The sequence below is a fragment of the Hippichthys cyanospilos genome, chromosome 1 (assembly GCF_059441005.1).
Source record: "Hippichthys cyanospilos isolate Australia breed blue-spotted pipefish chromosome 1, RoL_Hcya_1.0, whole genome shotgun sequence".
Classification (NCBI taxonomy): Eukaryota; Metazoa; Chordata; class Actinopteri; order Syngnathiformes; family Syngnathidae; genus Hippichthys; species Hippichthys cyanospilos.
Genome location: NC_142369.1, coordinates 25358499 through 25374803, shown reverse-complemented (window position 1 = coordinate 25374803; position 16305 = coordinate 25358499). Strand labels below are relative to the sequence as shown.

The 16305-nt window shown below is 41.8% G+C and overlaps 1 protein-coding gene across 6 annotated transcripts; it reads left to right on the top strand.

Moving 5' to 3' along the window:
* Window positions 1-191: 191 nt before the first annotated feature.
* On the top strand, window positions 192-16301 carry git2a (G protein-coupled receptor kinase interacting ArfGAP 2a). Of its 6 annotated transcripts, XM_088402032.1 has the most exons (21): window positions 192-650; window positions 2670-2803; window positions 3072-3184; window positions 3277-3382; window positions 3464-3550; window positions 3739-3869; window positions 3942-4036; window positions 5270-5315; window positions 5646-5697; window positions 5774-5846; window positions 6189-6286; window positions 6350-6461; window positions 8181-8320; window positions 8431-8580; window positions 9830-10078; window positions 11065-11154; window positions 12422-12501; window positions 12572-12763; window positions 12921-13055; window positions 14626-14689; window positions 14852-16301. In XM_088402032.1, exons 1-21 carry the CDS (start codon window positions 599-601, stop codon window positions 15062-15064), a joined length of 2412 nt encoding a protein of 803 aa, XP_088258158.1. In that variant the 5' UTR covers window positions 192-598; the 3' UTR covers window positions 15065-16301. The 6 variants fall into 6 exon arrangements, with proteins under 6 accessions (XP_088258158.1, XP_088257819.1, XP_088257995.1 ...); XM_088401693.1 differs by lacking the exon at window positions 12921-13055 and having other exon boundaries at window positions 200-650; window positions 5649-5697; XM_088401604.1 differs by lacking the exon at window positions 12921-13055 and having other exon boundaries at window positions 202-650.
* The last annotated feature ends 4 nt before the right edge of the window (window positions 16302-16305 follow it).

Sequence of the window (16305 nt, the reverse complement as noted above, 5' to 3'; positions counted from 1 at the left end):
GATTACTGAAACAATCGCATCGCAACTAAATCACCATTTACACCAGTAAATGAGCGCGCGATTTGAATAAGTTTTACCCTCAATTTCGTTTGCCAGGCTATACAGTACAATACAAACTCCACTAGAATGAATCTTTACTTTAGTTTTTTATTGAAAGATATATGAGTCGTGACATAGTACACAATTCCAAACTAAATTTAAGACGTTTTGCTTGTAGGATGAGAAACGTTTCCTGTAAGACGTAGCCGGGGGTTCGCTAGATTTGCGTCTGCAAGGCAGACACTGAAGCTCGCTGTGTTGCGGCTGTCTGTCTACCACAGACCGCAGCGCGTCCTATTAAAGCGGGTGTAGTGTTGTCGGCCAGTCAGCTGCTAAGTCAGCTAACTTGAATGGAATCGGCATTCAACTCTGCAGAGGAATGGCGTTATAATGGTCTTCAAAACAATCTCAATCGGACGTAGCGTTTCAGTGTTAGGCGTTGCCTTTAATTGGCTAGTTTTTAGCTAACGCGGAAGTCATCTCCAGGGAGTCACCAATGACCAGCGTGCGTATTGCTAAGATACGGAGCTAATTCCTGCAAGCATTTCCACAGTTTAGGATGTCCAAACGCGCGAGGAACACGGATGTGTGTGCAGATTGTTGCGTCCCTGGTAAGTAAACATTAGAGTCGAAGTGTCCGCATTAGCTCGTATGCATTCTTGGCGCATTGAGTAACGAGTGGTTTCTTCACACCAGGTCCAGTAGAATAACATACCGTGGTTGTTGTTCTAATCGGATTATTAGCGCGCTGCCCATTCACCATACCATCTAATTCACGGTTAATTGCGATGTGACACACGTTTAGGGTTGTTGACCTCTATCCGATGGCCGCTTCCGAACACTTCTTGTTTGATTTTGTCGTTTTAAGATGACGTTTGAACAGATTGTTACCCGAGATTTAAGTGCCCCAACCTGACATCAATTCATATGATCAAGCCCCAATCTGTTTGTTTTTTTTTCTCTTGCTAGACAGTGTGATCCCATATTAACGTGATATCTTTTCTTGGGTGGACGATGCATTTATATCCGTACATCTCAAAAGCTCAGCATTTTGCTGAATCCACCGAGATAAGAACTATGGCAATGCATTAACAACCCAAAATCTACTGTACACGAAATCCTCACTCAATATTTTCGTTCTTGTGTGTGAAATCCCCCTTCTGTAATTGTGACGTGATGTTTTTCAGCAAGCACAGGAAGCCAAACAGGATGCTGACTGAATTGACAGTGTTTTCAATTTGGAAGTCTTTTTCTGGGGGTATATCCTGTCGAAACTATAGAGTAAAATAGTGACAGGAGCATTGATTTTCATAGATCCAAATATAAATATACTGTATTTGATTCCTCTAGCTTTGGAACCATTTTTGCCACTCATCCTTTCATTCTGACATGTTAAGGTCTCCACAGCAGCTGGGCTCACTTGCCCCTCCCTTACAACTGTGACCAGTTGTTGGCTGTGAATATTTTTAGATTTTCAAAATCTGCTATTAAATTTAGCAGCACTTGTTTGAGGAAAGCGTGAATGCGGCACGCCGGTGAAGCGGTCTCAAAGTGGCATACTAGATTGATTGAGACACTTCAAATCACTACTAGGCGCCATGAATGTGACGAGTAAGTAACTCCTGCAGCTGTTCCTGCTACATTTTAGCTGCTGTCCTGCCCCAGCATCAGCCAATCACATAGCTTACAATTTATTGGCTATAGTAGAGGGCTGTATGAATTTCCATTCATTAAATGTGAAACACACACTTCAAGTAAGAACTGTGGTGTGCAGATCAGCGAGGTCATTTCTTAGAGTAGTGACTACATTTCAAATCCTAACATTCAATGTCAACCATCAATCACAATAGTACATATCACAATAGTGATCACTTACAGTACAGTGTATGACAATCCCAACTGTGATCCATACAGGTTATTTAGAAATGTGTAGAAAATTGTTGATATGAATCATAATGCTTATATCGAACAAGACCCAAGAACAATCATTCCCAACCAGGTGTAGTGCACCAAGACAAATGAATAGAGTGTGAATGGAACTTAATCAATTTCTTCTAACTTGTCTGAAAATCGTTATTTTCTTATTTAAATATGTTTCTTCATTTAGCTCTGCCATTGACTTATCGTGAGGTGTTGAACAATTGACTTTGAATTCGCCCGTTATCACTTAATGCGATAGTCATGGCTTCTTGTCTTTCAGCTTTATGTGCAATAAACAGGTTCAAATTTCAGACCGATGAAATAAATTTATGAGTAAAATTAGGCAAAAGCATATTTAAATATTCATAATGTTTGCACCATTTTCGTTTAATGGTGTACTGATGGAATTCTTTTTATGTTAAATATGTGCTTTGCCACATAAAGCTTGGAGCTGTCTTTTTATTGATGTTTGCGGGTGACAAATTTGCCCACAATTATTGCAGTTATTATGTTCAAAAAAGAGACTATGTCGTAACATCTCATTGCTCATGTATCTGTTAGCTAGGCAGATACAGTATGTTGACTTGTCAAAGAAGAAATATTGAAAATTGTAAGCGGAATAAGCAGCCTTTTGTGCCTGTTTGTAATAGAGGCACATCTCACAAAGTAACAGTTAACAGCCAGTAAGTGTTGTGTTCTCTTCCTAACAGAACCCCGCTGGGCCTCAGTGAACAGGGGGGTGTTGATTTGTGATCAGTGCTGCAGTGTTCATCGAAGTCTGGGCAGACACAGCTCACAAGTCCGCCACTTGACGCACACGCCATGGCCTCCTACGCAGCTACAAGTAACTCCAATGCTTGTTTTGTAATGTTCGTGTCGCCCGTAATATGACATCACACCTTGGGATTTTCTTATTGGTGAACTAAAATGAATCAAAAACTACATTTATGTCCACCTTTTAAAAATTGGGGTAGTAAAGAGAGTGAGAAAACTATCCCAAACTGAAGATGGTATTGCAAGTGTATTGGTTTTGGTCTGAGTAAGAAAGTGTTACGGCATTCTTCAGAATCACTGGAGCACAATTTTCCGTGTTTGTTTTTCATTTCACCTAGATGGTTCAGATGTTGTACAGCAATGGCGCTAATTCAATTTGGGAGCACTCCCTTCTGGACCCCGCATCTGTGATGAGTGGAAAACGCAAGGCCAGCCCCCAGGACAAATTGCAGTGAGTTGCTCTTATTTTAAAACAATTCCATTTTCCTTGCATGACGTGCACTCCTTTTTACTTGTCTCCGTGTGAACTGTTGTTCCTCATAGCCCCAACAAGTCAGAATTCATTAAAGCAAAGTATCAAATGTTGGCGTTTGTCCACCGCATGCCTTGTCGAGAGGATGACAGCTCAACAGCCAAGGATTTGAGTAAGGTGAGGGCAAATACTGCTTCTGCCGCTCAGTGTCACATCAGTTCCTTAACAATTAAAAAGTGATTTGCTTCTCCGTTCTAGCAACTCCATTCAAGTGTTCGCACTGGAAACCTGGAGACGTGCTTGAGGTTGCTCTCCCTGGGAGCGCAAGCAAACTTTTTTCACCCAGTAAGATTCCCGCCACTTTGTATCTAACCTGTTGGTTCTAATTCATGAAGTCTTAGTGAGATGCTGTCATTCACATCATTATCTGAGAAACAAAAATAAACCATGTCACCTTTTATCTAAATATTCATTTTCTAAAATGATATGTAGATTCCAACACTTATTCTTCATTTTCTCTCTGTCTCTCCAAGGAAAAGGGCAACACTCCCTTGCATGTGGCAGCAAAGGCAGGACAAGTCTCTCAGGCTGAACTTTTAACTGTTTATGGCGCAGATCCTGGATCCCCTGATAGCAATGGCAAAACTCCCATTGACTATGCAAGGTTAGTCATGTCATTATTACACTTACCCAAGTCACATTGGTTCCATGTGTGTTGTAATGCTTCTCACTTTAGGGAGGCTGGCCACCATGACCTGGCTAATAGACTGGTGGAGATTCAATATGAGCTGACAGATCGCTTGGCGTTCTACCTGTGTGGGAGAAAACCAGGTGCGTTGCAATTTCACTGACTTCGTAAGTTTAAAATAAGAATGGTACAAAAGATGCTAATTTGAAATAAAAATGGTATAAAGGATGAATGGACAGTAAAAAGTTGAAATATTGTTCATTTTCCTCCGATGTTACACACGACTCTCCATCCGCTGCATACAGTAGAACCATGTCAGATGTTTGAATGCAGATTTTCTTTTTTTCTATTAAACTATATAGAAATTCGAGAGCTATTGTGTAGCTCTAGCATCGAGCTTCTTGAAAATCAGACATTTTGTCAGCAAGATTATAAACCCCAATGAGTGATTTCAAGGGACAATGTTTTTAATTACGGACAGCAGGAAGTGCTGCAGGTGCTGCATTTACCATTGTCTAGCTACGTATATCAAACATGGCAGTTCCCGGAGGAGTTCCACCGCCCTCTGTAATATAATTTAAAGATGACTAGACCTACGATTATATTTAAAACATACTGGTGGTAGCTAAGAACGCGTTTATTTGCAAGTTTTTGAAATAATTTATTCATTTTGAATGAGAAACAGAATAAAACAGCTTAATGGTGTCTCATCTTTATTTTTGCTGAAAAAACCTGTTACACTGCATGTGCAAGTGCGCACACACACACACACACACACACACACACACACATATATATATATATATATATATATATATATATATATATATACACACAGGTATACACACTGTATTTCTTCAACTACAAGTCGAGTTTATTAACCCCCATATAAGGGGCGTTGACTTATAACCACATAACTCAAAACTGACACAATTTTTTCCACATGCGTTTGAATAAAATAATCCGAATGCAAAACAAGTATGTCATTTACAAGGCTTAAATGATTATGTATACTTCTAATTTGATATTATATGCATTTGTTTTAGAGCGTTTGCACAGAACATGGCAACAAAATACGTTTGGCAAGCGCCACCTAATTGCCTCTGCCAACAACGTGGCTGCGAGGATAATTTCTTCGGACTTTGACGCATTATGACAAGGAAACGACGGATTGGCTTATCTCCTTCAGCCCTTTTAGTAACACACACCATGTGTTATAATTGGACAGCCATGATCTATGTTATTTTTTCATGTATTTTTAGGTCTGATTTTCTGGAAAATTTTCTGGAATGTTAAAGGCTGATGTCAAATATGTGCTGTGAGTTTCCCAGTATTGAATCTGAGCTAAAAGTACAAATTCTTCTTGTTCCCTTAAGATCATAAAAATGGGCAGCACTTCATTGTTCCTCAGATGGCAGACAGGTAAGCATAATACTTTCTCATTGAGTGCTTTTGAACTGCAAAGTTTAGGCAGCAGCCTGTCATTGTCTTTGCTTTGAAGCGGCTTGTTGGGACTCGTTGAAATGTCAACTGTCAGTGTCAGAGGAAACTGCATATTTCACATTTCACCCTTTCAGCATTTAGTTTAGTCCCAGAAATAGTAAAAAGATTTCTTCATTTAAATGATGTTGTTTGGTCTTTTTTATGCGTTCTGTTATTGGATTAGGAATATGTAAGTATAATCAAACGAGTTGCAGACAAATGTTTGCCCTATGCTTCATCATGGTGATGAGAATTATTGTTTCACTATAGCAGCTTAGATCTATCAGAACTGGCCAAGGCGGCAAAGAAGAAGCTGCAGTCAGTAAGTGATGGCACATAGTTATTTTCTTGTTGTCTTTTTCCTTCATTAAAAGTCCAACTTTGCGTTTCTTTTGCAGCTAAGTAATCATTTATTTGAGGAGCTGGCCATGGATGTGTATGATGAGGTTGACAGGCGAGAGACCGATGCAGGTAAAGGTTTCTGCACAGCTGTGTTTTCACAAGCATGGGGTAGGATTTTGTATATTAAAAGTCACATCGTAAAAGTAACATACAAGTTACACACATAGGTTTTCTTATTATTTTTCAGTGAAAAACCGTCGGGTGGGAGGGCATGAATTGAAGATAATCACCCTGGGGGGTATAATTCCACTTATGTGGAATATGGCACCGCGCTTCATTATCGCGTCCTACTAAATTAACATGGACCGGGCTGCTTTTGCACGGACCTCTTTTTTGAACTGTGTTTCTATGCTCACTGATATTTGCAATAAAAATGACTGAATTGATATCATTTGTCACACTCTCTTGAAGTTTGGCTTGCGACACAGAATCACAGCGCCCTTGTGACAGAGACAACTGTGGTGCCTTTCCTCCCTGTCAATCCAGAGTATTCATCCACAAGAAACCAGGCAAGTTAGCTTTTCCCGCTTCCCATGCTGACCACATAATGATCAGTTGTTCTTTTCTTTTAGGGACGCCAGAAACTTGCTAGATTCAACGCACATGAATTTGCAACTCTTGTGATTGACATACTGAGTGATGCAAAGCGGAGACAACAAGGGAATTTGGCAGCCGGTCCCAAAGGTGAGCGAGTAAAACTCTTTCAACCGAGCTCTGTTTACCTTCTACTTTGGTTGGTCAAAAATCGTGAAGAAGTACCAAAACAATTGTCCGTACCGCCACCATTTGATTTGTTGACAATCATCCCTTCCGTGTAAGGCTCAGGAAAGGTTCTCAAAACAAGTCTTGTCATCTTGTAATTCACAAGGCCCATGCCAAGATTAAAGTATATACCGCAAATGCTGTATGTACTAGATTGTTATTTATTATGTAGCCTTCCCTTTTCTAATACATTGCAAGATGCAAGGTTACACTTTTTACCGAGTTATGAATCAATCACCTTCCACAGCAACCAGGTCTGGATGTTTTTTTCCAAACCATACAGGAATGAGCTGAGCTTTTTTTGAAAGTATGTCAACTGGGAATGAACGATTACAAAAAAATAATCTAATTGTCACACCAAAAATCAATTAGGGTTGGTTTTATTTTTTTCCTCTACAGCAGTGCTTCTCAAATATATTTTGCAAAGTCCCCCAGGAAAGAAAACATTTCATGCCCCCCCACTTGCCACATTGACCATAAATAAGATTATTATCTTTAAGAAATTGTATAAGTATACCTGAAACTGTATCATTTTTAACACCGACACAAGGAAAAAGCAATATAAACCAACTTTCAACAACTGTTAACTATTTTTTTACAGCATTTATACAGGTTAAAGGTTTGTCTAAGCAGAAAAAACCCAAGTGCATCAAAGTGCCTGGGGAAAAAAAGACAACGCCAATCCTTATTTATCACAATCACACTTCATCACAATTACAATTCACAAATGGCAAAAACAAATCCTTTTCCCTTGGGTCATCCGCCCTCCCATGGCATCGCCTCGCGCCCTCCTAGGGGGGCCCGCCTCACGATTTTTATTTTTTATTTTTTAAACAATCAATTACATAATCTGTATTACAATGGAAATTGATGAAATGGAATGTAAATTAATCTGACTTTCTCCAATTACAGATTTAAATTGACCACTTTGACATGTAGTCATAAGCATTTGCATGCTAAAATAATGCATAAAAGGAGAATAATTGTGTAAATGCAGTAATAATAGTGTATAACGTTAATAGTAAGTAATAAAATAAGTAAGTAAGTAATAAATGGTAACATTTTCTGAATTCAAAAACCAGCAGCAGGCATTACCTCATTGAAGAAATAGTGAGTAATGACAAGATATACTCATTTCGTTGTCTTCATTTTTTTCCCTGCGATCCGACAGTGCAACATGTGGCCGACATGTGACATATAAGCCAGGGTGCTTGCATTTTCAAATCATTTGACCTGAGGACATGTTAATGTTATATGAGACTCTTGTATACGAGACATATCAACCACACACACTCGCACGGAAAGACACTTCTCCCCTTCCACACATGCAACACACTGAAGTAGATTTTTTTTTTTTTTTTTTAATAACCTCGCAGGGCAAAAAATACCAAACATGTTTATACAAAACTCATGAAAAGGTTTGTGCTCACCATCTTCCTGCTGCTCTAATCTGCCTTTTCCTTCACCCCATTGCTCTCCTCCGCTCCTTTGCGCTGTTCTCAAGACATTTAAACCACAGCTTTTGACTTTAGGATATCACGTTGTATCACCGCGATTATATTACGAATGCAGTTCATCGTTCAGCAGTAATGACGACTTTTAGCACCCGGGCGTAATTCCAAAGTGTGTCTTTTATTGCAGACAACGTGGAACTCATCCTGAAGAACATGTCCGGCAGGCCGTGCAGTGACAGCCAGGATGACCAGCCCGACTATGATAGTGTAGCGTCTGATGAGGATACGGATCAAGAGCTTCCTTCAAGTAAAGGAGATAGGACAAAGGTGGCGCGCTTCTACTTTCTCCGAGTGAAACCGTCACCTCGGTCATTGTATGATCTTGTTTGCCACCCTAACAACGGATGTATTACGTTTTATTTTTTTGCTCCCGGCAGAGCCTGGACTCCGACCTCTCCGACGGCCCTATCACCATGCAGGAGTACCTGGAGGTGAAAAACGCGCTCTCGGCCTCTGAGGCCAAAATCCAGCATCTCCTGAAAGCCAACAGCAACCTGAGCGACGAGCTGCGACTGATGCAGAAAAAGGTATTCGCCGGGCTCCAGCAATAACATCACCACTAACATCACCCGGGGCCTGGACTGAGTCGGGGTGGGGATTGATGTGGGGGGGCCACAGCTGCCCGGCCTGTGCCTTGTAATTAGGCCGCGCTCCACTACGTGAACAGGAAGGCCGCTGTGACACCCTTCTGCTCCACCCTCCCTCCGTAGTCGGCCAGCATGCTCAATCGTAGTCACCGGAAGAGGAAATCGCTCCTGTTCGTCGAAGTTTACACGTCTTGATCATTTTAACAGTATTGTTTAGTTACTAACAAGAATGTTTGAATATGCATGTTTTCTGTTTGTTTTGATCCATTGCATCGGTCATAACTAATCTGATTTGTATGTGTGTGCCTTGCTTCATCACATTATCGTGTGTTCTTAGTCATGTTTTGGGACTTTTCCTATGTGTGATATATTGTTTTCCAAATGGTTCATGATGTAGTAGCCGTATTAATTGTTTAATTCAAGCAGTGTGGTTTATCTTATTTTTCGGGAATATTTGGATGATGATAGATTTGGGCCTTAGATTTGGCTTCTTCTGCGAGAAGCCGTTGAATTACCTTGCACTGTTTTGAAAGAAAAGACAGATTACTTTTGTTGTCCAGGTCATTATGATTTATACACGAACTACGCAGTATAGTCCAGGCGTGGCCGAGTCTGGTCCTCCAGAGCCACAAGCCAGCTTGTTTTTGATGTTTCCCGTCAACCAACACACCGGATTCAAATCAGAGTCATTATCAGGATTCTGCGAAGCGTGCCGATGAGCTAATCGTTTGAATCAGGCGTGTTGGTTGGAGGGCAGCATCGAAAACGGGCTGGTTTGCCCCTCTCGAGGACTGGACTTGCCCGCCCCTGATTTGGTCGCTATCGTTATAGTTTCCTCGCAGTTCTGTAGAAATCTCTTTAATCTGGACGATAGTCACGTATGACCAGCGTAGCCTCAGCGTGTCTGCCATCAATTCATCGCCAACGCAGCGTGAATGTCGTCACATCCTCTTATCCAGAACAGCCTCGATGACCGCAAACAAAACTTCTCTATCTCCATTGCCGCTAACTCTTGTTCTGTAACGACACCTCTGATTCCGCTTCCGCCCGTGTCACCTAGCTGCGCAATCAGTCCTTCGCTTGCTTATCACTGGCTTTTTGAACGGAAGCTTCAAAAGACCATCTCCGGTGAGCGGAAGTGGACGAAGGCTTGCTTTGCTCTTAGTGTGTTGCTGACCGTCTCTTCCAGCTGCAATCTCTGCAAAGTGAGAACACCTCTCTTAGGCGGCAAGTCACAGCCAATATCTATCAGATTCCCTGCACGTCAGACTATCCCGACCCCTCCAGCCCTTCAGCCCTGAAACTCCGCCAATCCGCCCGGGCCAGTCGGCCCATGTCTATGTACGAGACCAGCTCGGGCCTGAAGCCTTATCTCCCTAAAGGGGAAAATCCTTACCCAGAGGAGGCTATTCCCGCCCTGCATCCCTTCCCGCCTCACGTAAGTAAAACCTGCTCGCTCCCGCCATTCCTTCGCCTTTTCCTCCCCGTTTCATCGCTTCCATTCCCGTTTACGTTCTTTTTAACGTGGGCGTCCCTAAAATGCTCAATGGCGTCCACTCGCGCTTCAACTTGTCCGGTTATTATCCACATAAGTCTGTTGTTTACTGGTGTACCTCTTCTCTCTTTTGTTTTTGTGTTTAGACATCGATTAGTTGTACGACTTGCTTCATGCTGTTGTCGCGATTTTAATTTTTCTGTTTTGTACTGTCGTTTATGTTGATGAAGCATTAAAACAACCATACAAAGACTCCTTTTTGCTGCATGACAAACGAATGAACTCATCTGCTTTTTATTTCGGTTCAAATGAAACTGCGCTTTCTTTCCTAGTTCTTAATACTATAAAGGGATTTTTATTTTTAGTTGTTACTATTATTATTTTATCTGTGGTAATTTGATGACTCGTTTACTTTTCATGAACAAAATATTACCTTAAAAAAACATTATCCAACTTACTGTTGACCAAAACTGCCATCGAGGCTCAGGTAACAACCAAACACAGCTCCAGCTTGTTAATGTCGTTTGACCAAACCCAGAAAACAAGTGAGCCATCATTGTTGTTATTCTTAACAGCATGCAATGTCATTTTCAACCAGCAAGTGGAGAAATTTGTTTTTAGAGGTAGTAATTGTACATGAAAAATATTTATCAAATTAACTAGACAAAAAAAAATGCTGGAATTGCGTTTAATATTCCTTGATGGAAATGTATAACAAACTTTTGTTGTGTTTTTTAATCAAAACTTGTAGGTCCTTTAGATTAATGTTTTTCCTTCAATCGATTTCTTGAAATTACACATCTAAAAGAGAAGCCAAGTGCATTTGAGTGGTTTGGTTCTAAAATAATTACCGAAAATAGATTATTTATTTTTTTTAATTTCACAAGATCTTTGTCTCCTTAAAATGTGATTTGGACCACATCTTTTAGAAGGAAAAGGCCGCTTACGTGACCACATCTTCATCCCTCCCCTCATTTCCATCCACCTTGTCCTGGTCCAAGGATGAAAGTAATCTAAAGGTTAAGTACTTCCTCTTGCGGGACACAGCAAGTCCACTGGGTGCTTTCATCACCTTCTTCCCGCCTCACTCTTTTATCGATCTCTGCTCCCTGCTTGCCGTCCTGCATGAGGCACCTCATCAAACACCATCGTCAGCATCACGCTCACTGGCTGGCAAAAAATGGTCAAGAAAACAAAAAGTGCATCTTGAGTAGACAACAATGAAGAAGAAAACAATGTCTAGTGACAAAGGATATTGTACACTCAGTCGCCACAACGTTGAGTAAACTCACAACACTCTTAATACAACCTCACATATTCGCTACACAGAACTAAAGGGGAAATTCCACCCTGCTGCAAACAACAGTAATGCCAAATGCCTTTTAGTGAAATGATTAGCTGTATGCCTGCAACCATCACGACAAAAAAGTTACAAGGTAACCAACCGCTTATCACCCTTATGAAGGTAAATTAATACTTATTTTTCTTTTTGTAGCTTTCATCTTAAAGTCGATGTTCTTTCCAACAATGACAAGGCACTTTACAGAGAAAACCAGCATGATCCTTCTCCATCTGATAAGGCGGCGATCCAGATGTTTGTGGTTTATGTCTAAACATATCTGGTATAATGTTATGTTTTGTCATGAGCCACCAACAGCTTTTGTGCTGCACATGTAATCATGCTGCAGAATCCACGAAAATGGCCCAGTTATTGTTTTGGAGGTCTGATTGTCCGGTCAATTTTCCTGTTTTGTCTTGATGGTTATATTAAGAAGCCATCTGGACATTCTCATCCTGGTGGTGGGCTCTCCTCACAGTCCACTCTTCCCTAGAAGAACAAACTTATTTCACAGCGCTAATGTCATCTTACATGAGCACTCCCATATGCTTTCAGTCCTATTCTGGCAAAGTGCAAACCTAATTGGTTAAAGATGCAGCTTTCCTCCCCCAATTTTTTTTTTATTTCCATCGGTGTCAGCAAATGTAATGACTTCATGCAGACTAAACAATCTAACCGTACTAATGATAATCGGCGAAATGGCTTGAACATTGTGCACTCTTGCTCACAGCTTTATTAGCCCGTTTCAGACTTCTTTCGCAATTGTTTTTAAAGACGGTCGAGATTTGTGCACACTCTTGCTGGCAACGATATTGAAATGAAATTACGGTTAGTTTTAATTCTTTGGAGGCAGATGTGTGCGTTGCAGCACTCGACTTGTCTTTTGACCACAGATGTTTCTGGTTTCTATTCCCAATGACGTGCGCCATCAATCGCTTCCTCTGCAGGCCTCCAAGTTGGAGAAGCAGAGCAGCATGCCTGAAAGCGACTATGACAATACGTTCAACGACGGCGAGGACGACGCGGGGTAAGAAATGTGAGACCGCCAAACCTCCGAGACGTTTGTTGCAAGGAGTTAAGTTTGGTTCCCTCTGCAGTCTGTGCAGGAGAGGGAGGCTGAGGAGCAGTGGCCGGCTGGGGGAGGGCAGCTCCATCCCTGAGCTGGATGACGCGGAGGCGGAGTCGGACCCGACGCTTCCCAGCACCGAGGACGTCATCCGCAAAACTGAGCAGATCACCAAGAATATACAGGAGCTTCTGCGAGCAGCTCAGGATAACAAACACGAGAGGTCAGAAAGATCTCGCGTGTTTACTCCGATTTCATTTCAGACTTCTCTCATCCCTCGTTATTCTGTCCCGCTCATTTTTTTTTTTCGACTCGAATCGATTCGTCTTGCGTTGTCACCCATCTCCACACTCCGTGTCCTCGGACCTCATGCCTGTCAGCAGGCCGTGCGAACGTGAAGGCGTGCGCCGCCTCAGGCACAGTCTGGGATGCTTCAGCACTCTGGTGCCCTGGGCTGAGAAGCCCTCCGCCCCTCTTCATCCGTTCGGCCCGCGAACCCCCGACCCCTCCTCCTGGTACTCTGGCCTCTGCCCCTGCTCGCAAGTGCTGTTTGGCCTTCATCTGCCTCCACTTTTCTCCACTGCCTTACCCACTAATGAATCATTAGCCACTAACATGATTTCTTACCATCTCTCATTCCGTGGGCCTGACTTATTTAAGGTTGTCATCAGCTTGAGTTTTTCCATATGATTCTCTAACATTTCTTTTACGCTTACTCGTGTCGTTCCAAAAACTCATTCTTATGTGAATTCCTGAAGCCAAATTAAAGGCCATCTTGATAGAAGTCTGGCTGCATGCTTGCGTGCTGCTCGCAACTGGTTGGAGATTGTGTACATCTGCAGTCGCATTTGAATTGTGATGTTCAGGTCCCAAAGGGGAACAAGTCCGTGACGACTGAAGCCACTATCTGCCCATTTAATATGGAGTATAATCAGTATAATACGGCGGAATGTAACAGCAAAGAATACGAAGCTTTCAATAGCTAATCACGCTTCACTGTAATGGATAATGTGTGTGCATTTATAGTGATGTTCGATGAAGCCATTGTGGGCCCATTGCTTGGAAAATGCCTTCATTTTGGGAAGCTTCTGCTAGGGCGGTGGTTCTCAACTTTTTTTCATTGATGTACCCCCTATGAAATACGTTTTCAGCCAACTACCCCTTAACCCACAGGTGTCTAAACTCAAGGCCCAGGGGCCAAATCCGGAAAACCCGCAAAATTCTAATTATGACTTTTGTTCTTGTTGTTTCTGCCTAAAATACTAAATTTGTCTTTTACGTTTTATTATCAATCATGATTGAACGCAATTGAGCAGTTTTTAGTGGCCTCTGATTTCAAATTAAGGGGCGATCATAGGTAAAATGTATTTGACTTCACCGTCATAATGGCCCATTGACAGAAACTATTACTACAATGTGGCCCGTGATTAAAACGAGTTTGACACCCCACCCTTAACCAGTGCAAAGCTTAAAGACTTAAAACGTGCCATCAGTGTTTTAATACTGCGTCTCGGTGACAGAGAATAGCACATCCGCCTAACAGTTAAAGGGACCCGAGTTTGAATCCAGCTGGCTCCGGCCTTCCTGTGTGGAGTTTGCATGTTCTCCCCGAGCCCACGTGGGTTCTCTCCTGGCACTCCGGCTTCCTCCCACATTCCAAAAACATGCACGGCAGGTGACTTGGACACACTGAATTGTCCTTAAGTGTGACTGGGTGTGTGAGTGATTGATTATCTCTGTGTGCCCTGCAATTTGCTGGCAACTAGTCCAGGTTGTTGATCGCTGTGTGCCCTGTAATCGGCTGGCAAGTAGTTCAGGATGTGCGAGGATAAGCTACTGTTGTTTGATGTTTTAATACTAACGATTAAACGGTTATTACTAACGATTAAATTAGCTTGCGTTTTTTTGACAGAAAACAGGCTTTTACCTACCCTCTAAAATCAAAGGTGTGTTTATCTTGCTTGAAATCCTGGATGAGCATGGATCTACTGCAAGATTTTTTAAGCATCGTGTGTTGTGAATTTACACTACTGTTGTTAAAACTAATCAACCATCATACTTGATCCTTCTTTTGATCTTCCACAGCTTCATACCATGCTCAGAAAGAATACACGTGGCTGTAACGGAAATGGCTGCACTCTTTCCCAAGGTAAGTTAACTGTGAAACTGGGGATGAACCTGTGTCACTTTGTCATTTCGAGAGTTGAAAAGCATAATGTGTAATGATGAAAGTGGAAAGCCTGCACAAAAAAAGACTTCTGGAGCTTTATGCACATGTTTACCAACAGCTACGTATGGCTTTTCTTTTCAGAGGCCGCGCTCTGAGACCGTGAGAAGCTCCCTGCGCTTGTTGACCTCTAGTGCGTGCAGACTTCAGAGCGAATGCAGGAAGGCGGTGCCTCCAGAAGGCTGCCCGGGACCGGACATGCAGCTTGTCACCCAGCAGGTCATCCAATGTGCTTATGATATTGCCAAAGCAGCAAAGCAGCTTGTCACCATCACCACTAAGGAGAACACTAACTGACAGGGCTGTGGTACCACATGCATCTCAATCTTTGGGTTCTATTTTTTTTTAGTTCTGTTTGCTTTTCGTTCTGGTTTTCTTTTCATGTTTGTGGAATATGCATGCCTTTATCCTTTTAACCTTTTTTTTTTTAAGCTGTTAGTATGAATGAAAATTTGGTACAGATGGGACTACCAACTGAGCTTTACCTAGAAATACTGTTCCGGTAATAGCACAATTTTACGGTTAATGAATATGTTCTGCAACACCTCTTCTAAAAACCAAAAGGATGAAGCACACTACAAGAAAATGCATTTGATAGCACATTATACATTGTAAGCTTCTACTCACTGAGGGGCATATTGTCTGCTCAAGTCAGAAAAAGTGCGTCGCTCCATACTTTTTTGCTGCAGATTCTACCGTTGACTTGGCATGTATGCGCTCTGAGCGGAGCGACCCTGAAACGAGGGCGTTACTTAAGTCATTTTTTAAAAAATACAGAATGCAAATATACAGGCTCCTTTCCAAGTAGCCGGTTTGATGAGCGCACACACATCAATGGTGACCATCAGTAGAACATCCGCATCCATCACACAAGTTTATCGCATCCAAAAGTGTGACATCTTCCTAATAGGAACTTTGGTAGTTGCTCACGAATTTCCAGGTTCCAGGTTAGGTGAACTGGAAAATCGACACATCTTGAAAGTTCTCAAGCTATGCGTGTAAAAATATGACTTTGTGGGAGAATATGCCCCAAATTGTGCAATGTAGGGATCGTGCTGTTAGAATAGCTTTTTGTTGCTTTTGTTCGAATCTAATTTACACTTACTTGTCCAGCTTTGCAATACAAACTTTTGCGGAAAAGTTAAGATCTATTATTTTCCCTACTGTTTAGCGAGTCAGCAGTGCACTTGCCACAGCTCATTTGCTAAATTGGGGAATGCATCTTGATGCTTGTGTGCTCCACCGTTGACAGGATGTTTCTACTCTGAACAATGAGGCAGTCTGTGTGCCACTAGCGTTGGAATTGCTACAAATAGAGCTAAAAACTGTGTGTGCGTCCATGTGTTTGCTGCTCTGATCTGTTTTGTGTTGTGCAACATCGGACAGAGCAGTCCATGTCTCGTTCTGATTGTACAGCACAACTTCATGTTACTGAATGGAGTGCAGGAATGTACTGTACTGTATATGATGCAACTGTTTGAGTTGCGGTTTGAAAAAAAAAATACTTTTCTAAATAAACTTAATTTATTTAAAATCTG

Bases quoted from the DNA above. Each gene is read 5' to 3' on its own strand.
- git2a (XM_088402032.1), top strand. From the start codon at position 599: ATGTCCAAACGCGCGAGGAACACGGATGTGTGTGCAGATTGTTGCGTC. The intron at 3,383-3,463 runs GTGAGGGCAAAT...TCTCCGTTCTAG, and splicing joins CAGCCAAGGATTTGAGTAAG to CAACTCCATTCAAGTGTTCG. The intron at 4,037-5,269 runs GTGCGTTGCAAT...TGTTCCCTTAAG, and splicing joins CCTGTGTGGGAGAAAACCAG to ATCATAAAAATGGGCAGCAC.